Raw genomic sequence first — 26621 nt, forward strand, 5'->3', positions numbered from 1 at the left:
AAGGGGCTTCAACATAGCTTGGTAAAATAAATAAAAAAGTGGAACTGCACAACTAGCGGAGACCAAAGGTTAATCAAAACAAAAGAGAAAGTAAATATTGTATTCCTTATCTTAATAACCTTGCATTCTTGTGATAGAGAATTAGATTTCTATATGTTTATTACATCATGAGAAACACCACTAGCCAGTCTACTTCCTTTGCTCCTTGCTCTAGTTGGCCATAGAAAATAGGTTTTGCTTTAGGCACATTTCTATAACTTCTACAGACATCACAGCTCTATCAGTAGGCTATATATTTTCTGACCAACAGCATCCTCTGTATTAATACTTAATGACCCCATGAGTGTGTTGTGTAAGTTGTGCAACTAGGAAGTTTAGTTGTGCAACCAGGAAGTTCTCTCAACTTCCATCACACATGGAAGGGTTGAAAACAGACAGTAACCATGATAATCATATATGGAGATTACACATTGCTGCAAGTTCCAGACATTTTCAATGAAGAGATAGTGAAATAGCCAACAGATGGTTGAATCGTGGAAGGCTGGGAGATGGATCTTCTCCCCTAGTTACAAGCCCAACTGGTGTGGAGATCACTTCAGTTCCTGGATTACTTCAGTACTGGTTCTGGTTCTGTCCTTTGTTCTTTGCCTCTTTCCCCAGAGCATCTTTAAAATGACAAAAATACATTAACAACCAGTGATCAGTTTCTTCTTAAGGTGTCAATAATAAGGACTATTTCAGTTTTCTACATTTCTATTATCCATTGGAGTCACTGAACAGGTTCCCCTAGAGGGTGTGATCATCTGTTCACCTGCGGTCTGCAGTAGTCCCCAGTGTGTCTGCAGCCTCTGTCTCAGTCTCTCCATGGCCTCCACGTTCTCAGGGAGAGGGGTACCCAGGGGCCGCAGAGAGAGGGCAGGATCCCCCAGTGGAGAGGCTGCCGTGGCCCCTACATCCCCCTCCTCACCCTCCTGAGATATAACAGAGTGTTAAGACTTTGAGGGCCACTGTCATAATCTGTCTTCTCATGTTTTTTTGCAAAGTCTAAATATGCCCCTCAGTGCCCTCTCTGAGTGTCCCTCTCACCTGTAGGAGTGCCAGTGTGTGGCCCTGTGCCAGTCCCTGGAGCAGGCTGATGATCTGTGCCCAGGCTGCCTCCCCAAACCCGCAGCTCGGCTCCCGTGCTAGCAGCACCAGCCCAGGGTCATACTGATGAGCAGACCCAGCAACATGACAATCATATATTCAGAGTACTGTAAGACTACTTCTCAGGATAATTTACTGTACATTTTTTAGACAAACAGAAACATGATATCTGGGTTTCTGATCCTCTGGCTCCTTACTGATCTGCACCATTAGTACTTTCCTAAAGGAGAGAAATGAAGGAGCTGTTTATTGTTAAGAAGGGTGTTTATTACTCAACATACTGTACAAACATTCTCACCCGTTCTCTGTGATGTATGCCGGGATCTGCCCATCCCCCAGGAACACCACCAATAACCTGTGAAGAGAAATCACACACCAACTGAGTGTTCTCCACCAATATCCCTGCTGGCTTGTGCATGTCCAGTATTGAGAAAGGACTCAAGGTCAAAGGTCATAAACGTTGTGTACCGTTTGGTGAGAAACATCCCAGCATGCTACACGGCACACAGCATGATCACGGTGAAGTCAGGCACCAGTGCCAGACCATTATGAATCTGACAGACAGTTAACATCACAGTTACAAGTTAGCTAAAACAACACCACAGAGACCAAACCAAAGAGACCACGATGCCGTCTTTCTCTACTCCTTGTGGTGCTGAGAATAAATACACACACAATAACCTCTGGTATTCCTGGAGCATGAGGAATAAACAATGTGGCACATTTATCACAAGCAAACAGAGGCTACAGAAGATGTATTAGTACTAAAGAAACATTGGCAAATATACTGTGTAATCTGCAACAAATAACAATTAATGCCATTTGTAGTATTATGCAAGTTACTTAGAATCAGTACCATGAAGCACTGTCATCTTCACAACACTGCTATCAACAGCTATATATCCCCGCTTGTTCCTTCATCTTTGCAAAGACAGCATTGACACTGCAGCGAAACATGACAGCTTCCTCATCCTCTGGCTCTTCGAAAAAGTTAAGCTTGGTTTGTAAAACAAGACAGCTTCACCAAAAATGTCAAATGTTTCATACAATCAATTATCATATTATCAAGAAAAGCATAGAAAGTGATTTGAACAGGAACTATGATCATAAAGTAACTGTCCAGTGAAAATCTCACGTAGAGGTTCATAGTCTTAACTTAAATAATCTTGTTGACTCGTCCTATACTCGTATTTGTTGCCATAAATTTGTGACATACACACCACCACCTCTTACTAATTTTTTCTGGCCATCCCCCTCTTCTTTCTGACCCTCATCAGCCTGCACATCCTCCTCCTCGTTTTTCTGACAATCCCCCTCTTCTTTCTGACCCTCATCAGCCTGCACCTCCTCTTCCTCCTTTTTCTGACCATCCTCCTCTTCATCTTTCTGACCCTCATCAGCCTGCACCTCCTCTTCCTCCTTTTTCTGACCATCCTCCTCTTCATCTTTCTGATTCTCATCAGCCTGCGAGAGAAGAGAGGAGGAAGTGAAGGGAGGGAGAGAAGGAGGGAGTGAAGAAAGAAACGATGAATAGTTCCAGTCAGGCAATGCAGGTTGATATGTTGTAAATGGAGTGATGAGATCAGAGTGATCCAAGGGTGATTCCATATAGGGCTGGCACAATTACCGTATAACAGACGGTTATGGATAAAAAGAAAATAACCATTATAAAAAAGTAATAATTGGGGGGGGGGAGCAGCTGACTGAAGACGGGAAGGCTGGGCAATCATGCAGTTGAGTTCGTTTCTGCCTTAACTTGAGCTCTTAACAACTTGCAAGCAAGGTGTTGTAGCAAATGCTGAATAGAATGGTTTTGGGAACCTCTAACCATGGCATTTTGACTGGTAAACTCATGGGTGCACTCGCAATGGCTGCCTGGTATTGTGATGCAATAATTTCCATGATTGGTCATGTAGAATGTTCATTCAAATGATATTAACTGATGTCGCTCATGCAATGGAATGTATTTTTTGTAATGTCAGTTGAGTTGAATCAACAAATCACAACACATATACAGGTTAAGACAACGTCGTCACAAATTTGGGACGACTGTGGTCCAATTGTTGCAAAGATTTATGGGATATTAGAATCTTGTTGTCTTAACCTTTGTCATCTTCAACCTAGCTTTGCTCCTATGGGCAGGGGCGGAGCCAGAGGGGTGTCCGGCGCTGGACACTGATTGGCCACCTCGGGTGCCACCCCAAAATTTCATTCATTCTCATTTCACCTCGTTGAAAGAAGCATTTATTTTCACGTTTTCAAATCGAGGACGAGTAAGAGAATATATTAACGTTGGTTGCAAGATACAGAAGAATAAGAAGAACATACAAAAGAAGAATAAGAGAGAATATTTCCACAGCTCCACAAGCTTTTTTCACGATTGGCAAAAGCATAATATTTGAAGTAAGTTAAGGTTTAGCAACAGGTTTAGGTTTCCTGAACAACTTTTACGAAAGTTGAGTTGCTGTGTAAGTTAACAGTGTTCAGAAAGTTAACATTCAGCAATTTGAAATCCATTAACTCAGATGTTCGTACTTGAACTCAAAACGAACAATTATTATTATCAATCTGTTAACGTTACTCAAAAGATTACCACAATTTGCAGATAGCCTGTTGCTATCGTAAAGGTGTAAGAAATTATAGCTAGCTAAGTTACTTACTGCAGAGTAGGGCTAGCCATGATCTAACTATCAACCTAGGCTGGTAGTTGATTTTAAGGTACAGTTATGATAATGGAGATTTGTAATTAAGATTGAGATTGGACTAAAATGTGGGTAATTGGATGCTTAGATGTAACCATAGACTGTCTTCTTTTTGCATTGGGTCCAATAAACATGAAAAGAAAGGGAGAGATATCAGACTTCTTTTTAAGGAAGCACAAACAGGCAGATCAGGTGCAAACAGACCCCAACCCTTGCATCACCACCGGACCCCAGAGCAGCTCCCTACCTGAGGCTAGTCAGAGTCAGTGTGGTCAGACTTCACAAGGACCCAGTCTACCACCACCAGGTCAGAGCATCTGCCAGGCAGTAAGTTACATGCCCAGTTCAGAATATAAATTTAGCTTCAGCCTGTAATAGATGATTTTGTCAGATTAAGCCTAACTTTAAAATGTTGGTTGTTGATTCATGTGTGTTCTTGTTTTGATGGCTGTGGCATGAATGGTTCTTGTGTTATTTTATTGTAATAGATGTATCAAGGGATGACACAGAGACCTCTGAGCAAGACAGTGAGCCAGAGCTGCCAGGAGATGTCATCGAGCCCCTCCCAACTGCATCAAGCACCAGATATGTTGTTCCAAAAGGACCCAACGGTAGGCCTATACTTTAAATTACACATTTTAGTTAGCAGCTGTTAGTATCTAATCTTGTGTATCCCTTAATTATACATTTCCATAGAGATATGACACACTATTTAAAGTGTATTTCAGACATTTCAAGATCCAGAGAAGAGGGTCCTGTACAGCCGTGTTTGAAAACATTTCCCAGAACTCAGCATGGTACTAGGAAAAGGGCTTTCAACAGCTCCCTGCCTCACACAGGAAGCGGCGCAGGTCCTAATCCAGGCACTTGTCATCTCCCGTCTGGATTACTGCAACTCGCTGTTGGCTGGGCTCCCTGCCTGTGCCATTAAACCCCTACAACTCATCCAGAACGCCGCAGCCCGTCTGGTGTTCAACCTTCCCAAGTTCTCTCACGTCACCCCGCTCCTCCGCTCTCTCCACTGGCTTCCAGTTGAAGCTCGCATCCGCTACAAGACCATGGTGCTTGCCTACGGAGCCGTGAGGGGAACGGCACCTCCGTACCTTCAGGCTCTGATCAGTCCCTACACCCAAACGAGGGCACTGCGCTCATCCACCGCTGGCCTGCTGGCCCCCCTACCTCTGAGGAAGCACAGTTCCCGCTCAGCCCAGTCAAAACTGTTCGCTGCTCTGGCACCCCTATGGTGGAACAAGCTCCCTCACGACGCCAGGACAGCGGAGTCAATCATCACCTTCCGGAGACACCTGAAACCCCACCTCTTTAAAGAATACCTAGGATAGGATAAAGTAATCCTTCTAATCCCCCCCCTAAAAGATTTAGATGCACTATTGTAAAGTGGTTGTTCCACTGGATATCATAAGGTGAATGCACCAATTTGTAAGTCGCTCTGGATAAGAGCGTCTGCTAAATGACTTAAATGTAAATGTAAATGTATAAGGACAATTCATGGCTTGAATATTCTGTCAGTCAAAATTCAACTTATTGTTTCGCCTGTAGGCATTTTTCTCTGCCCAATACACCTGAATCTGCCTTCACATCACAGTCAGGTTTTTGTAACAGGAAAAAGGCACTGTTTTAAAGATTCTGGGTTTAAGCTCCAATCGAAGGCAGAGCATCATATGTTTGGAATCAGCATAAAAGTGCTATTGACAGCAACTTATCAATGTTAGTTGTCATAAATGAGGATTGGAAAAATAAAGTGGAGGAAAACCTGTACTTACATTAAAACAATTGCAGATGTGCTCCTATTAACTGCCACTCAAAATATAGCACAGAGGTCATCGAGAGTCTGATGACTCTCACAACAAGGGTCATTTTTTGACAATCTTAGAAGAAATAGGAAAGCATGACCCTCTCATAGAGAAAAGGATGAATGCATGTGGCAATGGTAAGTACACAAGCCACCAAATCCAGAACGAAGTTCTTTAGGGCTTAGAAGTAAAAGAAAGTGAAGTTTTTAGCGTAGTGTAATTGCAGATGAAATCAAAGATTTAAAGAAAAAATAACAAATGTCTTTAGTTGTGAGGTACTATTACAACGTGGCCATCCACAAAAGCTTTTTACACTTTTGGTCAGCTGAAAGCTTCGATACAGCAGGTCTCACAAAAATGATAATTGATTGCCTTGAAAAACATGGTCTTGTCACGTCCTGACCAGTGAAAAGGGTCATTTGCCATAGTAGAATGGTCAGGGGGTTGTTTTGTGTGTTTTGGGGTTTGTTTGTTTCTAGGGGAATTTGTTCTAGTTTTCTATTTCTATGTTTAGTTTTCCATGTTTGGCCGAGTATGGTTTCCAATCAGAGGCAGGTGTCTTTCGTTGTCTCTGATTGGAAGCCATACTTAGGCAGCCTGTTTTCCTTTGGGTTTTGTGGGTGGTTGCAATCTGTTTAGTATGTTAGGATACCTGACAGAACTGTCTGGCTGTCGTTTGTTTTTTCTTTGTGAAGTGCCTTCATTAAAAGTAAAAGATGAGCACTCAACATGCTGCGCCTTGGTCTGTTCACTACGACGCCTGTGACAGGTCTGGTCTACAGAAATAATCTTGTGGGGCAAGGCTATGACAGTGCATCCGTCATGAGCGTAAAGCATTCTGGTGTATCTGCACGGATTAAAAACAGTGCAAGATTTGCATTTTATGTGCACTGTAATGTACATTGTTTGAATTTGGTTCTTGTCAATGCTGTAAAATCAGTGCCTGAGGCAGTTAACTTTTTTGCTCTCCTGCAGAAGCTTTATAACTTCGTATCTAGCTCGTACGTTCATCTCAAGTGGCTTGCAGTTCAGAAAGAGCTGTATCCACAGCAGCAGCAGCCCAGGGAACTACAGAGACTTACGGATGTAAGGTGGGCATGCAGATACATGGCGTGCCGTAATCTGAGGGACAGGCTTCCAGCAGTTCTGAGAGTGCTTTTGTAAAGTGCTTGGTGATGCCAATTGTCTTTCTGACATGCTCCAATCAAGCTCTCTTGACCTAGCAAGGGCTGTGGATCTAGTAGGTGGCCTTACATACAAGTTACAGGACTACAGAAGTGGGGGTTACTTTGGAGAACTATGGAAAGAGGTTGAAGAGATTGCAGGGCACTGCAAAATAAGTGTACAAACAGCGTGTAAAAGACAGCCTAAAACAAGCTTAAGATTTCACGACTCATTGATGATGAGCACTGTAGGACAGAAAAATAGTGACCAAAGTGAAGGTGAGAGCTTCCAAAGATCAATCTATTATCAGGTGATTGACAGTCTCACTCACAGCTGAGCTACAGAGGCATTTTTCAAAGAAGAATTGCGAGATAACGCAAGGGTTCCAATTTCTCAACCCAAACAATACAACATTCTTGAATAAGGAGCATCTGTTTGCCTTTTCTCAGACCTTTGAGTCAGATTTAGAGGACCTCAAACATAAGGTTCATCAAACCAAGCGGCTTCTTGATAGGAGAGAGAAAAGTGGAAGGGACAGACCGTCTACTCTCCTTGACTTTGTTGTGTTTCTAGAACCTTATAAAGAGGTCTTCCATGAACTATTTTGACTTAGAAAGATTTCTGTTGTTACACCAGTCAGCAGTGCTTCTTGCGAGAGAAGCTTCTCAGCTTTAAAACTGATTAAAACCCACCTTAGGACAACAATGGTTGATGACAGGTTGTCACCTCGGAATTCTCAGTGTTGAGTCAAGGAGGGAACGCTCCCTCAACATGGATGAGTTTGTGAAACATTTAGCCAGTTCTCACCAGAACTGCAGAATTATGCTGTTTTATATCTAACAAGGATAATTTGGCACTTAGACGGTCCCTGTGTGTGAGAGAGAGAGAGAGAAATCGAGCTGCAGATCTGAGGTAGAGACACTGACTATTCATAGTATGTTACATAATTCTAGTGAAGTAACCTTTTTGGACCACACCATCTGCCACATTGAAGAACTCCGGGTTAAGTGAATTATCACTTTACCTCTAATCAGCAATCATAGGATTCATTCATGCTCCTTAGATGCCAAGTTAGGGTTACACACTAATTTTTGTCATGGTCTATGGACCCCCTGAAGTAGCCTTGGCCACCCCATGTATAAAACTCTAGCTCCGCCACTGCCTATGGGTGCACTCGCAATGATCGCCAGTTCACCCATTATGCCATCATTGACTTGAAATGCGAACGCCTGTTCTATTCATTCTATTTCTGTGGCAGAACATGCAGTCAGGAGAGGAGGAAAGGAGAAAATGTGCGTAAAAAAAATATATATTTATTTTTGCAATTAGAACGGATATTAGAGATCGCAGTCATTTTGCTGGCCAATTACCGTCATCCAAAATTCCATGTCCGTCACAGCCCTAATGTCATATAGTACCTGTGTGTTTGAGAGTGGATATGACACACTCCAAAACGCTGCAGGGACAAATAGAAAGATACAGAGATACAATGCAGTGCTGTAACGGTACAAGCTACATCATTTTTACATTTATGTCATTTAGCAGACACTTTTCTCCAGTGCGACTTACAGTCTAGCATCCTACTTATAAGTGGTACTTATGTTATAGCAGTTTTAAAGTTTAAGAAATGCCTTGATTGAGAAACTAGCCAACCTCTCACATGGGCCGTTCAGTTCTGTTGTTTGGGGGGCAGGATCTCCAAGTAAGGTTTGGACGGTCTGGCACACTGATTAGGCTAATGAGGTCAAGTTGTACCCTCCCTGAAACAGTTTAAAGTGTAAAGAGGAGTTAAGAACAGTAGCAGTTAGAAACAGTTCCTGTTATGTTCATGTTTATGTCAGTCAATTCCTAAGAGAGTGACACTGTTAAATATCACAGTCTATGAGTGACAGTCACCACCAGGACTGTAGACATTTCCCCTCCAGCCAGGGACATCGGGAGGTGGGTATGGTGGGCACAAACGTCTGGGGTGGCACACATGTGACCCTGGGACAAAACATGAAAGACAGATTCATTATAATAAAATTACAATCCCTCTACACTCGATTGGTTATTCATAGAAAGGTTATATGCCTTACCTCTGGGTCTCCAATGGCAGAGTCAATGCCAGCACAAACAAATACCAAACCTGGGCTGAACTGAAACAAAGAGCATTGATTTAATTCAGTCATCATTTGAGATTGAAATGTAAAGAGATTGATCATCAGACATGTTTTGTGAGTGCTGCAGATGCAGGAGAATGCCTCACCTCATATGCGACAGGCAGGAGAACATGGAAGAAGACGGAAAGGTAATCACTGTTCTCCATCCCCACCTGTAACCAGTCAAGAGATCAAATGAGAACTGAAGGCATAATGCTACGGAGGAAGAAACAAGGGCTTCTTAGAATTGAAATGACTTCTAGAATTCTACTTCTATGGCATTGACCTTGTTCCAGGTTACGTTGCTGTTGAAGCCAGCGCCCTTCTCTTTGCCCATACTGTCATAGTCAGACTCCCTCAAGTTGGGCCAGAAGCCTTGGTGCTCATAGCGGTGCCAGAAGTAGAGCACAATGGAAGACAAAAAGGGGTGTCAGTCAAGATGGATTAGCAGCCAAAAGATCCTGTTAGGATAAAGAAGACACTCGGAAGAGAACAGGAAGCTCTGTCCGTGATGCACGTCCCAGGCTACTATCAACACCCTGGGCAAAACAACAGCACTCTTAGAAAAACACACATTCTATTTCTAATTCTATTTTCAAAGGCATACACTGGAATCTGTTAGGAGTGGGTTCTATCCAGGTCCTGCTCACCTCTTGACATTGTAGTGTTTCTTGGCATAGTGGGCAGCGATGGCTTATGTTGTAAAAACACAGAAGCCTTTGGCAGCACTGTGCTGACTGTGGTGTCTTGGGGGTCTGATAGAGGAGGGAGAGAATACCAACTACCAGATACTGTTAACTGACATACATGAAGTCCATGACACCTCGAGGGGCATTGTAAATATAACAGCTGACGGCTCATCTCTTTATAAAAATCGAGGACCACTTTGGAAACAAGTGTTTTAATTGGGAATTGTAAGTGCTATCCTCTGAGAATACATTGTACATGCTGCTGTATGTTTTTTTACCCCCAAAATTATATTAACCTATTATTGTGGAAAATTTGATCCAAAGATTAAGGCAGAAACTATTCAATTGAATAATAACTTTAATCAAGCAACTGCAGGGGGGAGATCTGATTTCACAGGGAAGAACTCAGGAGTAAATGGTTCCATGTCCCTTATATAGTGGGAGGTGATAACACAATCATATTATTTACACAAGTTATTTTATACAAGCAACAGTTCCAGAACACAATGGCTTTGTGTTAGGGTGCAGACATAACAGGAGTCTATGAAAGGCATAACATCACAGTCCAACACAGAACATATCCCTTGAGAAGTTACAACAGCTCACCCCACATTCTGTTCCCTGTCCCTTCATAATACAAACCCACCTGACCAGAGCCCTACCGTTCCTCACTTTCCCAGTCATCACACAGTCCACCAGCTGGAGAGTGGCCCCTATCGTCAGCTTGACACAGTGGTAGATGTTCTACAGTCATCACACTGTCCACCAGCTGGAGAGTGGCCCCTATCGTCAGCTTGACACAGTGGTAGATGTTCTACAGTCATCACACTGTCCACCAGCTGGAGAGTGGCCCCTATCGTCAGCTTGACACAGTGGTAGACGTTCTACAGTCATCACACTGTCCACCAGCTGGAGAGTGGCCCCTATCGTCAGCTTGACACAGTGGTAGACGTTCTACAGTCATCACACTGTCCACCAGCAGGAGAGTGGCCCCTATCGTCAGCTTGACACAGTGGTAGATGTTCTACAGTCATCACACTGTCCACCAGCTGGAGAGTGGCCCCTATCGTCAGCTTGACACAGTGGTAGATGTTCTACAGTCATCACACTGTCCACCAGCTGGAGAGTGGCCCCTATCGTCAGCTTGACACAGTGGTAGACGTTCTACAGTCACACTGTCCACCAGCTGGAGAGTGGCCCCTATCGTCAGCTTGACACAGTGGTAGACATTCTACAGTTGACCAAGAAAGCTGAGCATGGGTTTCCCACTTCAGCTAGCCTCTGCTTGTCAGTTTCAGTCTTGTTTGTTTTTTTTACACTGACAGCACTACACAATCAATTGGGACAATAAAGATAATTATTGATAGTCCATTTCATCTCACCGGTTAGAAGTATCCATAGTGCACAGTGTATAGGACAACAATCTATAATAAGGATGGAGACTCACATAGGAGTTTGTAGCAGGTCATCTGCGTCATCAAAGTCCACCAGCTGAGTGGCCCCTATCGTCAGCTTTCGACAAAGTGGTAGGACGTTCTACAGTCACACATGTCCACCAGCTGGAGAGTGGCCCCTATCGTCAGCTTGACACAGTGGTAGACGTTCTACAGCATCACACTGTCCACCAGCTGGAGGGGTAGCAATACAACTTTATATTGGATTTAGAGGAACACATTTATTGTGTATTTATTGCAGATGTCTGTGTCACCTGACCACAGGACAGTTTTGATTGGTTTTCATATCAAGGAACATGGACATTTACACATTTTGAATTTTGTTAAGGTTGAAATGGAATAATAAATGGTGTGCCGTGCAGATGTTGAGGTAATAAAGATAAAAAGTCAAAACTTCTCTCCCTTGTGGTATGAGTTGGTATATTATCTTACTTAGGCCATGTAACAAAACAAAATATGGTGGTCACTCACAAGGTTACACCAGTTCTGCTAAAAAATAATGCGCTAGTGTGATTTTCTTCCATATCCCCTAACACGGATTCAAATATATAAACAAATCTGAAGTGCGCCGTTACCGAGATTTATTTTCAGAGCATGACATAACAGAAAATAGAGTAAAACTGCATGAGATCCTTCTCAGTATACCAGGGTAACTGGCTGGAGACTGGATCCAGTCAAACACAGATTGGAGCCATGGCACTGATGGCAGGCAATCCCTACAATAACTACAGCAAGCTGGCAAGAGCCACCCTGCCGGACGGTAAGCTCCACAGCACCTGCCATGACCAGCAGCAACCGGGGCATTGTCTCGGTGCCGACTGGAACCCAAAACAGAAAACTGATCTGTCATTGCCAAGATGCATCTTTACTGCCACCAACCAGAAATAAGTGCCCCCAAAGCACAACACTACTATAAATGTCATTGCCTATTGAATAAAAGTGTTTTAGTCAAGCAACATTAGTTTTATGACAGTAGATGCTCCCATTGTTTGACGATGGAACTGTAATTCATAGGGTTGATCTTCTTGGGCTGAATAGTTACTATAGGCAACATGATTCTCTGAAAGTGGCACAGGTTGACACAGAATGCTGTATCTCAAATGTCTGATGAAACAAACCTTCTCCAACAGTCTTTTCACGCAACATTTTAATTCTCGCTCTGTAAAAGAGCTCGTTTCTAAAAATAAACGAAACATTTTAGTTAAACAAAGCAAACGATAATTCTGTACAATCAGGGACAGTTCATCGTAGTACTGTGGGAAGTAGCAGGGGCCTCAAGTTTTTTGATTTGTCTTTGGGGAAGTGAGTGACAGAGTCGAGGTGGTAGCCCTTAAAATGAAATCTTCCTACCAGAGTCCCAGAGAATAGATATTGCGATAGATTGCCTGAATTGATACGATAACAATACATAGAACACTACGATTAGAACAGTAATGTGCACCACTGTTTTGTATTACTACTAGTTTGTTGTAGCCATCACCCATATTAGCACATTTCATTTCTCTAGTATAGGCTACTATTACGGTAATGAATGGTATCAGCAAAATGCTGCATGCAAAAGTGGCCGTATCATCATTTTAGGTTTATCGTCCCAGCCCTACCTCAGAACACCCCCATGGGTTACTCAGAAACTCCTAGACGTCACCTGTAAGTGCTTAAGGCAGCACTACACTCATTTCAAGATCATATCTCTGAACTCCGCCAGTGCAGGAACGCTTTAAAACCTCCTGATTAAAAGAAATGAAATAACAACATAGAGATGTTGCTCTTGGTTGTGTGGGTGGCTCTGATGATTTCCATCATCACTATGACACCTTTAGAGGAATGAGTTTTGGCTTGGCAAAGTACCAAACACACTCCCACAGTCTACAGATACTCGCACATACAGTATGGAATGCTCTGCAGCCTATAAAAACAGCCCAGTAGTCTAGGCCTATATGCAGTTCAAGGGCCTATTGAGGAGAAAGTAACGATACTGAACGTTCAGATAGAAATGTATTGTGTAGACCAGATATGATCGTCATATCGAATAGAGGAATCGTGTCAGCTCTATTCATTCAATTTCTATCTGCAACGTTCGACATCGCTGAATACAGCTCAGTTAAATGTTGTTCCGTGTGTGTGTGTGTGTTAGTTGAGCCAGGTGGTGTTGAGCTGGGTCTGGTTCTTGATGCTGGTGTCCATCTTGAGCACCTCTCTGATGGCCATGGTGGCGTAGGTGGAGGGAGGCAGAGAGAACTCCATCCTCAAAGCCCTGTACTTCCCCTCTGGAGGTGGGAGGAAGAGAAGGATGATTAAAATAAAAGAGTGAGAGGCAGAAACTTCACCAGAAAGAGGGCTATCAAGAATTCTTTGTTTTTCCTCTACCACTTAAAATGGGGGTACACATACAAGCCAAGCCGATGAGGAACACAGAGTGATCAATGTACAGCAACATGAAGCTAGAACAGACCTTTGTTGAAGACCGGAGGAGGTTGGTCCTCTAGCTTCTCCACATCAGTGTGAACCAGAGAGATCCGAGGGTCATCATAGTTAATCACCTCCCTACACAAGGAGACAATACAAGAAATACAACTCAACATTGCAGCTGAAGAAATTGAGGACATATTATCAAATAATTTATTTAAAGTGCATTTAACAAAAGCCTCAATAATTATTAGGTGGGTGCTTATATTTGTCCAGTATCACACATGTACAAGTGTGCATTATATACATGTGAATTGGACATGTGTTTTTTGCATATCCCAACTCCGAGACACCCGCGGCGAGCGGGGTCACGGCCAGGGTCAGCCATTATCAGTGGCAACCCAGGAGCAATTAGGGTTAAGTTCCTTGCTCAAGGGCACATTGAAGAATCTGTCACCGTGTTGGCTCTGGGATTCAAACGAGCAACCTTTCAGTTACTGGCCCAACGATCTAACCACCAAGCTACCCGTCACCCTAATAAATAAATAAAATACATAGTACCAGTCGAAAGTTGACACCTACTCATTCCAGGGTTTTTCTATATTTTGACTGTTTTCTACATTGTAGAATAAAACTGAAGACATCAAAACTATGAAATAACACATACGGAATCATGTAGTAACCAAAAAAGTGTTAAACAAATCAAAATATATTTTACATTTGAGAATCTTCCCTCTCAACCAGCTTCATGAGGTAGTCACCTGGAATGCATTTCAATTAACAGGTGTGCCTTGTTCATTTGTGGAATCAGCTGAGCCAATCAGTTGTGTTGTGACAAGGTAGGGTTGGTATACAGAAGAAAGCCCTATTTGGTCAAAGACCAAGTCCATATTATGGCAAGAACAGCTCAAATAAGCAAAGAGAAACAACAGTCCATTATTTTAAGACATGGAGGTCAGTCAATCTGGAAAATGTCAAGAAAGTTTCTTCAAGTGCAGTTGCAAAAACCATCAAGTGCTATGATGAATCTGGCTCTGAATGAGGACCGCCACAGGAAAGGAAGACCGGGTTACCTCTGCTGCAGAGGATAAGGTCATTATAGATTGCAGCCCAAATAAATGCTTCACAGAGTTCAGATGACCTGGCCTCCACAATCACCCATCCTAAATCCAATTGAGATGGTTTGGGATGAGTTAGACCGCAAAGTGAAGAAAAAGCAGCCAACAAGCACTCAACATGTGGGACCTCCTTCAAGACTGTTGGAAAAGCATTCCAGGTAAAGCAGGTTGAGAGAATGCCAAGTGTGTGCAAAGCTGTCATCAAGGCGAAGGGTGGCTACTTTGAAGAATCTCAAATATATTTTGATTCGTTTAACACTTTTTTGGCTACTACATGACTCCATGTGCCGTTTCATAGTTTTGATGTCTTCACCATTATTCTACAATGTAGAAAATAATAAAAATAAATAAAACCCTTGAATGATTAGGTGTGTACAAACTTTTGAGTGGTACTGTATATCACACTCATGCACCAAAATAATTTAAATAAAGCAATCCTCAGCTCCTTTTTATGTCTTTGGAATGTGTAACGACATTTTGCATAATACTATTAGATATCTCTTTACTAGTTCGCTATGACAAAAAATTGTTATATTACTTGATACTGAGGTGATAGTGAGTGTTACAGACCAGCTGACGTCACTGGGTTTGATGAGGATGCGTCGGTAGGCCCCGGCCAGAGAGTAGTCCCTCACCCTGTGTCTCATGTTGTCAATGTCCAGGTTATCTGCACTCAGCTTCTCCCTGTAGCCCTTCCCCACTGTTACACAACAGGAGGAAAAGACACAATCACATCTGAAACACACCTCACCCACATATCTAAATAGAATAGTCTACTCCAGAGATATAGTAGTCCAGGGATTGAAATTCTTCTTCTCCTCTGCTTCTAACCCCACAGACAACAGGCATCAGAACAGCAGTTGTGTGGGGACTGTGCCCTGACATGCTGGGAGGATGCTCTCTTACCGTGGTGAGTGGGGTAGATGACATCAAACCCTGGTAGGGGCATCACCACGTCCTGAATAGAGTGGGTCTCCGCCTCGGCTGCAGACAGCACGGACGCAGTGCCTGGAGATAGAGGGCGAATAGGATGTGTACATTAGTTGGTTTGAGCCCCTACATAGAATAAACACCAACTCAGTCCAGCCTAGCAGGTGGTCTGAAGCCCTCTGTTCGACATGGATTATCACACTTTAGAGCCATCTGTGAGACAGGCACTCTGGGCTGTGTGCTCGTCCTCTACAGAAGATTTAACAAAGGATTTAAAACTCAAAGAGTTGTCCCCAAATACACCCACACGAATGCACACAAGACAAACAGATAGGACCCACCTCCTCTGAGCACGAGGTCTCCCTCCACAGCCTTCAGCCCGAAGGCCTCAATGCGTCTGCTGACCATGGTGTTCCACATAAAGCTCTGGTAGCTGTGGATGTACATCAGCCGGTTGTTACGAGGGATCTAGAAGATGAGGGCCAACACAGGGAGTTAACCCACCGTAAGTAAACCTGATGAAAACAGACTGAATTAATCAAACAAATCAACAGTGGACCCGTGTGACCAAGTTTGTTTCTCACCTTTACATTTAATAACATACAATCTATTGGAAACACACAGGGATAAATAAATCATGTACATGATGTTTGGAAAGTCACCCATTACTTCCTGATTAGTCATAACAGTGCATTTGCCAGTAAGTTTGTAAAAGCTGGCTCAGCTCACCATGGCGAATGCAGTGATGATGTTCTTCTTGCCGTACATGGAGAGGCCTCGGAGCAGCTGTCCCTCCACACAGCGTTTCACAGGTAGCTTCTTAAGCGCTGCCTCTGGGTCCTGGGACTGGGCCCACTCCTCACGACACTTCACCATGTAACCTTTCTCCGCTGCAGAGAGAAAGGTCACGGCAAATTAAGTCGAACACATGATCATGCAATGATGCTCTGGCCATCTGGTAGCTGACATTACATGAAAAGCATTCAAAACCGAGTCAAAGGAAGGAGAGTGGCTGTTTACCTCCAGGGCGAGGCTTCAGGATCAGATCTATCACTTCATTCCAGTTGTCTTGCAGGATGGCCCTGGTCCAGACACAACAACAGTCAAATCACCTATCCCCTGCCTACCCCATACCCGTGGGCCAGTTACACGATGCACAGAGTAGTCATGTTCTTGCCTGCTGACCCTATACATGTCACAGGAGGCTGCTGAAGGGAGGACAGCTCATAATAATTTCTGGAATGGAGTGGATGGAATGTTAGTGTTCGATACCATTCCACATATTTCATACCAGCCATTACTATGAGCCCGTCCTCCCCAATTAAGGTGCCACCAGCCACCGGTGATGTACGCGTGTGTCTGTCCTTACTTGCCAACCTGGTGTGTGGGCACGGCGGTGGTGCCAAAGCGCTGCATGCCGTAGTAGTTGATAAAGCCTGTCTCTCTGAGGGAGGTCATGGCCTGCTGGACCTGGTCATCTGTCCCGGTGATGTTCCTGTGGGAGACAACCAGCCAGTAATGAATAGCAACACAGAGTAGATAAAAAAGTATTGCTATTTGAATGATGGGGATTGGAGAGTAGTTTGAGTTACAAAGAATGTTATAGCAAAGACAGACATCACACGCAGCTAGTATCCACTGACCTGATGACCACAGTGAAATGATTTCCCTGTAGTTCCCCCAGCTTCAGAGGGTGTTTCTTGTAGCAGAAGTTTCCCAGCTTGAAGTTATTGAGGCACTTGTTGAGGTGAGACAGTCTTTCTGCTGTGACCCTGAAGTCACAGGCAACATAAAGGCCCAGTGCAGTCAAAAACAGGATTTCCCCATGTTCTATATACAATTCCAGGCTAGAATAATACTGTGAAAATTATGATAATGCTTTTATAGTGTAAGAGGTGTTTGAAAAGAGTGCCTGAAATTTCCGCTTGTTTTGCATGGGTGGAGTTTTGGCATGGCTGGCAACAATCACCAGGCAGTATAAGTTCATAGACCAATAAGATCGATTTCAGGTTAAATATCCCTCCAATTAGGCCCCTCACTCAGACCACTCCCAGACAGTCCTAGTAAAATTCTTGCTTGAGAAATTGCTCAATTTTTTTGGTTTTATATATATAAATATCTAAACAACTTTTTCATTGAAAACAATGACAGTAAAGGCTCTCCACAGTGATTTCATAGTCTATGCAAATAGAGCTACAGAGCTCCGTTTGTGCCGGGTTCCAAAGATCCTGCATCACAAAAGTATGTAGAGCTACGTAAATAAACCTCCGTTAGATCTGTTGCAGTTCCATTGCATAGACTATGTAGAGTCCTTAATGTACGTAATTGTTACCCAGAAACAGTCGAGTTGGACTTTTAATTAATAAGAACATAATTACATGTTTGTTAGTTTGATGAGTGGCAGGCCACCACTCACTTGAGAACTGCAATCTCCTGCACAGTGATGGCTCTCTTGTCCTTGGTCCCCATGTAGGAGAACACATTAGGCCTCATCCTAGAGAAAAGCAGCCGCACAAAGTCAGGAGTTGTACAGTTTAGTAGACATTTCTCTTACACATCCTGTGAGAAATGCTATGAAAAAAACACAACTGTTCTACCTGAGGAACTTGGACAGCACGTTGATGGCCTCCATGGTGTCCTTGTTCTCTTTGTAAAGGACAAAGTGGCAGAAGGCCCCACGGCTCTTAGGCCAGGAGTGTTTCCTGGGGGCTGTCCAGGGACACAGAAGGAGTAAGTGGTGGAGACACAGGCAGAGAATCAGATATCTAACACCTTCTGTCACCAGAGAATACATCCTCATCACTGTTCAGGCCTTTGATAAGTTATTTAAAATACTATCTGGCTCCTTTATCTGTTTGGGTGGAAGCAGCATTGTTACGGGCCCCAACACATACAGCATTAACCACTTCTCTAACAAATTATGCCGGGAGCATCCTGCATGTCCCAAGATGTCAGAATAATTTAAATGCTGCACTTGAACACTCATTCCCCATTGCTCTAAAGTATAAACTAACGAACGGAGGTTCTGTTCCCTTAGCCTGAACAATAAGATAACAGTTCATCACACCCTGAAAATAGTCATGACTATTTATTTACCATACAGACAATCGTGCAAGACTGATGATGCCATGACAGATAAGGAGTTCATATTTAATCAGATGTGAGGCTACCAACATTTACGGACTGGAGTCTCCTGAAACCTTTAAATTGCCTGTACCTCTCGCTTTTTCTGAGCAGTGTGGACAAGGAATTCTTACCTGCAGCGATTTTGACCTCTGTCCACAGAGAGAAGAGCAAAAGGAATAGAATATAAACGATAAAAGACTGTTACTAAAAGAAGTTGACGGACCGTTAGGCAGACAGACCAACAGGGGTGGCGAATCAGCATGCAGGTTTGGAGTGCTGCTGTGTCAAACCGTTTCTGTGCAGCAAGTCGTGTGCCATGGGCATGACAAAGCAATTATTTGATGACAACCGTGCTGTGGTCTTTTTGCATAAGCTACGGAATTCACAGGAAATTATTGATGTGAATAATGTCAACGTCTTAACTGATTTCAAAATAGGCCAGTCGAGGAGATTCTGCTGATTTGTTGGGCCTAAAAGTTCACAAAAATTTGGATAAAGTCAAGATCCATGTGCTCTCTCACAGGCCACAGGCCTGGTCAGGATCTTCATACAGTATCATCATGCAGGTTTGTTGTGTTGACCTTGAACATGCACCTGTTCATTCATGCAGCCTGCATTTTATCCCATAACTAGGCAGTAGCTACTCGGCTCAGAGAGAACCACATGCAGTGAGAGCCAAGAGGCCAAGCTGAACAAGGGCATGCAGCACAACCCTTTCCAACCATTCAATAATAACTTGTCCCATTCTGAAATGTAAACTCTTTATTGAAGCAAGAGACACAAACTTGAGAGTAGAGGTCGACCGACTATGATTTTTCAACGCCGATAGTTGGAGAAGAAAGTAAAAGTGCAATATGTGCCATAAAAAAAGCTAACGTTTAAGCTCAGAACATGAAAGCTGGTGGTTCCTTTTAACATGAGTCTTCAATATTCCCAGTTAAGAAGTTTTAGGTTGTAGTTATTATAGGACAATTTCTCACTATACCATTTGTATTTCATAAACTTTTGACTATTGGATGTTCTTATAGGCACTATAATATTGCCAGCCTAATCTCGGGAGTTGAAGTCATAAACAGCGCTGTGCTTCAAGCATTGCGAAGAGCTGCTGGAAAACGCAGGAAAGTGCTGTTTGAATGAATGCTTACGAGCCTGCTGCTGCCTACCACCGCTCAGTCAGACTGCTCTATCAAATATCAAATCCTAGACTTAATTAAAATAACACACAGAAATATGAGCCTTAGGTCATTAATATGGTCAAATCAGGAAACTACACTGCTCAAAAAAAATAAAGGGAACACTTAAACAACACAATGTAACTCCAAGTCAATCACACTTCTGTGAAATCAAACTGTCCACTTAGGAAGCAACACTGATTGACAATATATTTCACATGCTGTTGTGCAAATGGAATAGACAACAGGTGGAAATTATATGCAATTAGCAAGACACCCCCAATAAAGGAGTGGTTCTGCAGGTGGTAACCACAGACCACTTCTCAGTTCCTATGCTTCCTGGCTGATGTTTTGGTCACTTTTGAATGCTGGCGGTGCTTTCACTCTAGTGGTAGCATGAGACGGAGTCTACAACCCACACAAGTGGCTCAGGTAGTGCAGCTCATCCAGGATGGCACATCAATGCGAGCTGTGGACAGAAGGTTTGCTGTGTCTGTCAGCGTAGTGTCCAGAGCATGGAGGCGCTACCAGGAGACAGGCCAGTACATCAGGAGACGTGGAGGAGGCCGTAGGAGGGCAACAACCCAGCAGCAGGACTGCTACCTCCGCCTTTGTGCAAGGAGGAGCAGGAGAAGCACTGCCAGAGCCCTGCAAAATGACCTCCAGCAAGCCACAAATGTGCATGTGTCTGCTCAAACGGTCAGAAACAGACTCCATGATGGTGGTATGAGGGCCCGACGTCCACAGGTGGGGGTTGTGCTTACAGCCCAACACCGTGCAGGACGTTTGGCATTTGCCAGAGAACACCAAGATTGGCAAATTCGCCACTGGTGCCCTGTGCTCTTCACAGATGAAAGCAGGTTCACACTGAGCATGTGACAGAGTCTGGAGACGCCGTGGAGAATGTTCTGCTGCCTGCAACATCCTCCAGCATGACCGGTTTGGCGGTGGGTCAGTCATGGTGTGGGGTGGCATTTCTTTGGGGGGCCGCACAGCCCTCCATGTGCTCGCCAGAGGTAGCCTGACTGCCATTACGTACCAAGATGAGATCCTCAGACCCCTTGTGAGACCATATGCTGGTGCGGTTGGCCCTGGGTTCCTCCTAATGCAAGACAATGCCTGACCTCATGTGGCTGGAGTGTGTCAGCAGTTCCTGCAAGAGGAAGGCATTGATGCTATGGACTGGCCCGCCCGTTCCCCAGACCTGAATCCAATTGAGCACATCTTGGACATCATGTTTCGCTCCATCCACCAACGCCACGTTGCACCACAGACTGTCCAGGAGTTGGCGGATGCTTTAGTCCAGGTCTGGGAGGAGATCCCTCAGGAGACCATCCGCCACCTCATCAGGAGCATGGCCAGGCGTTGTAGGGAGGTCATACAGGCACGTGGAGGCCACACACACACTACTGAGCCTCATTTTGACTTGTTTTAAGGACATTACATCAAAGTTGGATCAGCCTGTAGTGTTGTTTTCCACTTTAATTTTGAGTGTGACTCCAAATCCAGACCTCCATGGGTTGATAAATTGGATTCCCATTGATTATTTTTGTGTGATTTTGTTGTCAGCACATTCAACTATGTAAAGAAAAAAGTATTTAATAAGATTATTTCTTTCATTCAGATCTAGGATGTGTTGTTTAAGTGTTCCCTTTATTTTTTTGAGCAGTATATAAGTTTGAAAACAAAACGTTTATTCTTTCAGTGAAATACGGAACCGTTCCGTATTTTATCTAACGGGTGGCATCAATAAGTCTAAATATTGCTGTTACATTGCACAACCTTCAATGTTATGTCATAATTACGTACAATTCTGGCAAATTAGTTTGCAAGGAGCCAGGCGGCCCAAACTGTTGCATATACCCTGACTCTGCGAGCAACGAACGCAAGAGAAGTGACACAATTTCCCTCGTTTAATATTGCCTGCTAACATGAATCTCTTTTAACTAAATATGCAGGTTTAAAAATATATACTTCTGTGTATTGATTTTAAGAAAGGCATTGATGTTTATGGTTAGGTACATTCGTGCCACGATTGTGCTTTTTTCACAAATGCACTTTTGTAAAATCATCATTTGTTAGGAAGAAAGTCTTCACATAGTTCGCAACGAGCAAGGCGACCCAAACTGCTGCATATACCCTGACTCTGTTGCACAGAACGCAAGATAAGTGACACAATTTCCCTAGTTAAAATAAATTCATGTTATCAGGCAATATTATCTAAATATGCAGGTTTAAAAATATATACTTGTGTATTGATTTTAAGAAAGGCGTTGATGTTTATGGTTAGGTACACGTTGGTGGAACGACAGTGCCTTTTTCGCGAATGCGCTTGTTAAATCACCCGTTTGGCAAAGTAGGCTGTGATTCAATGATAAATTAACAGGCACCACATCGATTATACGCAACACAGGACAAGCTAGATGAACTAGTAATATCAACCAGTGATTATGTTAAGATTGATTGCTTTTTATAAGATACGTTAAATGCTAGCTAGCACCTTACCTTGGCTCCTTGCTGCACTCGCATAACAGGTAGTCAGCCTGCCACGCAGTCTCCTCGTGGAGTGCAATGTAATCGGCCATGATCGGTGTCCAAAAATGCCGATTACCGATTGTTATGAAAACGGCCATTCCGATTAATCGGTCGACCTCTACTTGAGAGCGACTTGATTCTGTTCTATGACAGACGTTACAGAGATTTCACCCTGCGATAGAAAATAAACCAGAGAGATACAAACCCAGAAAAGGTCCATCAGACCCATCTCCCATTCTCTCCTCTCTACCTGCGAGTGCTTTCTGCCCAGCTGCGTGGTAGGCCACGATGAACTTCTTTCCCTCCCGCTCCTCTGTCTTGGTCTCCAGTCCAGGGTACAGGGTCTTGACGGCTTTGTGCACCAGGGTCCGTTTCTCTTTGGTGTCATCCGCCACCTGTGTTCAACCAGAAACAACTGGTCACCTTTCAAGACAGATTAACTATTCAACGTTATATAAACCCACTGGTCAAGGTGGATAACAAACTACTACTAAATTCTCAGACTTAATTCATGGGTTTGGAGAAAGTCAGTGTATTCACCTCTATGGACACATTGCCCTCTTTGTTCTTGAAGAGCTGCAGCTGCTCAAGTTCGTGTTTCTGCTCCTCTGTGAAAACCTCAGACCCTGGCTGCTCTGCCACACTGGCTTCCTAGACCAAGACAAACCCAACATCACAGTTTAAAGATGGAATCCACAGTTGGGGGAGCAGGACTAACTGGTGTCTCCAGGTGGCCACACACAGCTTTCCAAAGTGTGCACAGTTGTCCCTAAGCAATTTCAATGCACTTGTATGACTCAAAGAAGAGGCTTCAAATATAAGGTACTTTTTGGAGCTCTCTTAGCTGTGCTGCTGAGGAACTAGAGCAAGCACACTTGTAGTTTTGTTTGGAACACAACCACTATTGTTGTTTACGCAATCCAAAAAGTCCATTATAAATTGCAGGTGGCCATGATTTCAAAGATTGTTCTCATGCCAACATGACTAGCTAAGTTATGAAATATGATCTTACACAAGGCAATTTGGTGCGGCTAGGAAGAAGTCATGAGTGCATTCAGGTGCGTGTGCTTTCTTCACAATATAACATATGGTCATTGTGTTCAGAACTACCCAGGGTATGACGACATTTCATCTTGTAAGTTGACATCAAACATAGAAATCATAAACATTGACACTGTATATGACATGAATTTTGAAGTGAGATGTGAAGTGCACACTGGGACTCACGGGTGTTTGGCTTGCTTGTCAAGGCCGTATTAACTATAATCCTTAACATCTCATCTTTCAAAATACATTGAGTCCTCTTAATTTACAGCATTTCTCTTACTTAGACAACAAACCATTTTATAAAGTTACCCAATTACCAGGAGGGATGAGGTCAACTTCTTGTTGTTCGCGGTGCTCAAATTCAGAACAGCTGTCAGTCAAAACCCATACAGCACTGAAGTGCATAGGAATAGCTGTGACGTCACGTACAGCATGTTACATGTTACTCAAATCTGCCATTTCCAACACGTATACGGGTACGAGTGTAAAGGGCTACAGAGTCAAGCTTTAACTTCAGCAATGATTATATTTCACTCTAAACTGCAAGACGAAAGATAGTTCTACTGATACATCGTTAGCTCACCTCAGCCTCCTCAGGAACCGAGAGATCATCCAACCGCACTGTCTTGCCTTCTTTGTTGACCTCATGTACCACAAAATCAGAGTACCTAAATAAAGAGTATTAGATTCTCTCTCTCATAGTGAAACGCACACAGCAACACATATACATCACGCCATGGTTCAGATCACATTACAGCATGACTGGAATCAGTACAAACCTCTCCTTGAGAATCCCAGAGAAGCCCTTGTGTTCACTGACAAATTTAAGAATCCCCACATCCAGCTCTGTGAGCCCATGCTTCATCATCTCTGCAAAAGCCTCTCCAGAACCTAACCCGGCCCCTTCTCCATCCTCCTCTTCCAATGGCTCTGTCTCCTTCCCCTCTGGCTCTTCTGCCTCATCCTGGGCTGGCTTGTGAGAATGTCCTCCTCCGTTGTTCTCATCCTTTTGGACTCTGGGTCTCTTGGTGCTGTGGGCCACCTCACCCTCCAAGGCAGGGCAGGCCCTTTTCTCCCCCCCAGGGGCAGGGACCAGCATGGGCTCTGCATCCGCCATAGGACACAAGCTGAAGGTCAAGAGAAGATAACAAGGACATGTGAATGAATAGGTCAACATCCCCATACATATTGGGAGCGTTGTGGCAAACAGTGATTTAAAATATAGTTAACCTTTATTTTTTAACTATGCAAGTCACCTAACAACAAATTCCTATTTACAATGACGGCCTACCAAAAGGCCTCCTGCAGACTTACTGCGTTAGGAAGACTTAAAGATAAAGTTGTGTATCTGGCAAATGCCTGGTACTGGGACGGTTGAAGTCAGTAATGGGGTGTATGGTACCTCAAAGCAACCCAAAGATAATGTTTTATGGACATAAGGATGTAAACAAGACACTTTTAGTATACAACATATGCCACAGCCTCCAAACTGTGGCTGACGGAGAAAAAAGAGAATTGAGACTTATATAGTGCAACCTTTGGAATAGTATTTATTAGGACTGTAAAACGATAAATAAAACATAATCAAGTTAATTGCATGTATGTGTGGCACTGCATGAGGCAAATGGTGGTCACACAAGCTACTGACTGGTTTTCTGATCCACGCTCCTACCTTTTTTCCCCCAGGTAACGTTATCAATAACCCACAAATGCATATCTGTATTCGCAGTCATGTGGAATCCATAGATTAGGGCCTAATTGACTGATTTCCTTACATAAACTGTAACTCAGTAAAATATTAGAAATTGTTGCATGTTGCGTTTACTTTTGTTCAGTGTAACTTGTTAGTATCAATGTAAACAAAACATGATAATTATTCTGGTTGGCTATAATCAGACAGTAAGTACTCTGTGTTAGATAGCGGGATTTCTTTTTCCTTGCTGAAACAGTGTAACAACAACTTTTCACCCTGTGGCAAGGATGTAAAGACATTGTTGGTACAGTTCCATCCAACTGTCGAATTGCAACTAAATGGCAGATGGTTAGGAGACGTTTAATTTCACATCTTTCTGATGGCATCGTCAACTGGCTAGGTAGCTTGGTTGCTAGCTAGCTAACGATAGATATTAGCACATAACAATATGCTAAGTCGTAACATGACTAGCTAAAGGCGCCTGCTTAGCCAGGGAAAAGCTATGCATCGTTACATGAATGCCAAATAAAATACTGACATAAACTGTTATTTAACTTTGAATTTTGATTTACCTGCTTGTTCAGTAGAGTACCACAGCAAAGTACCCCAGTTTTCCAACACACGTGTGTGTGTGTGTGTTCGAATTCGGAAATAGTCATGTCTTGAAACCCGCCCATATCAAACACTCATTGGCTGAAGGACACGTCTATAAAAAAAATCTCTCGTTTCTTTTAACGGTGGTGGTGCTCGTTTAGCATGGCCCGGTGTCCCGTGTGTATGGAGATTTTTTAGTGGAACTGTCTAAAATTAGCAAACTCATTGTAGGGCCTCCTGGAGGTTGGGGCCCACAGATAGCATATGTAGCAAAACAAGTAATTTAGCACGTGGAGTAATTAGTGAGATTCTGTGTTTTCAAATACAAGTGATTGCTTTGATAAAAACGCGCTTATATACCTTCCTAATGAAAACTAGTTAGAAAATTCAAACATATATTTTATGGAAAGATATGTATGTTTCTGGAAGATGCACCAAGCTGCCTTTTTCACAACCGAGCAGCGCCGATTACTGTTCGTTTTGAGAAGGTCACTCACCCGTTTTTCCCGTTTCTGTTACGGGACTGTTGTCCAGCATAATCGAATCCGCCGACTTGTATCAGAATTAGGGTTACATTGGCCAAACGCCACGGTGTTTCAATATAACGCTATCTTTCATTTATGAATAGCCTATGATTCAGCTGCCAGATAGTGTTCAATGCCGATTATAGTTTATATACTTTATACTTCTAATAGTCTAGTAATAACTAGGCCTATAATAAGAAAATGTAGGCCAATCGCAGTTTGCTAATCGCAGGCAGGCCTATTCTAAAATGTAAATCAAAAAAATACAGATGTCTTTGAGAAATAGGCCAATTTGTAGGATAATTGTTGTTCTGGGTCAGAGAAAGTTATATATGTGATCCAGGGTGAGATAATAACGGATTATGTTTG

General features: G+C 43.2%; 2 protein-coding genes across 3 annotated transcripts; both read right to left on the bottom strand.

Annotated features, from left to right (window-relative positions):
* Positions 1 to 415: 415 nt before the first annotated feature.
* LOC106584454 (polyamine deacetylase HDAC10) lies at positions 416 to 9301 on the bottom strand. The gene is made up of 6 exons (XM_045706186.1): positions 9266 to 9301; positions 9072 to 9137; positions 1445 to 1501; positions 1087 to 1209; positions 812 to 971; positions 416 to 665 (listed from the first exon to the last, which is right to left on the bottom strand). Exons 1-6 carry the CDS (start codon positions 9299 to 9301, stop codon positions 613 to 615), a joined length of 495 nt encoding a protein of 164 aa, XP_045562142.1. The 3' UTR covers positions 416 to 612.
* Positions 9302 to 11308: 2007 nt separating this feature from the next.
* Positions 11309 to 25817, bottom strand: LOC106584472 (pseudouridylate synthase 7 homolog). Of its 2 annotated transcripts, XM_014169839.2 has the most exons (17): positions 25707 to 25817; positions 24221 to 24568; positions 24025 to 24109; positions 22935 to 23045; positions 22645 to 22789; positions 18819 to 18836; positions 18159 to 18270; positions 17978 to 18055; positions 17205 to 17333; positions 16931 to 17056; positions 16582 to 16643; positions 16291 to 16451; positions 15903 to 16029; positions 15538 to 15639; positions 15202 to 15331; positions 13560 to 13651; positions 11309 to 13374 (listed from the first exon to the last, which is right to left on the bottom strand). In XM_014169839.2, the coding sequence occupies exons 2-17, from the start codon at positions 24556 to 24558 to the stop codon at positions 13238 to 13240; spliced, it is 1953 nt and encodes a 650-aa protein (XP_014025314.1). In that variant the 5' UTR covers positions 24559 to 24568; positions 25707 to 25817; the 3' UTR covers positions 11309 to 13237. The 2 variants fall into 2 exon arrangements, with proteins under 2 accessions (XP_014025314.1, XP_014025315.1); XM_014169840.2 differs by lacking the exon at positions 18819 to 18836.
* Between the last annotated feature and the right edge of the window lie 804 nt (positions 25818 to 26621).

Source organism: Salmo salar, chromosome ssa23, assembly GCF_905237065.1.
Source record: "Salmo salar chromosome ssa23, Ssal_v3.1, whole genome shotgun sequence".
Lineage (NCBI taxonomy): Eukaryota > Metazoa > Chordata > Actinopteri > Salmoniformes > Salmonidae > Salmo > Salmo salar.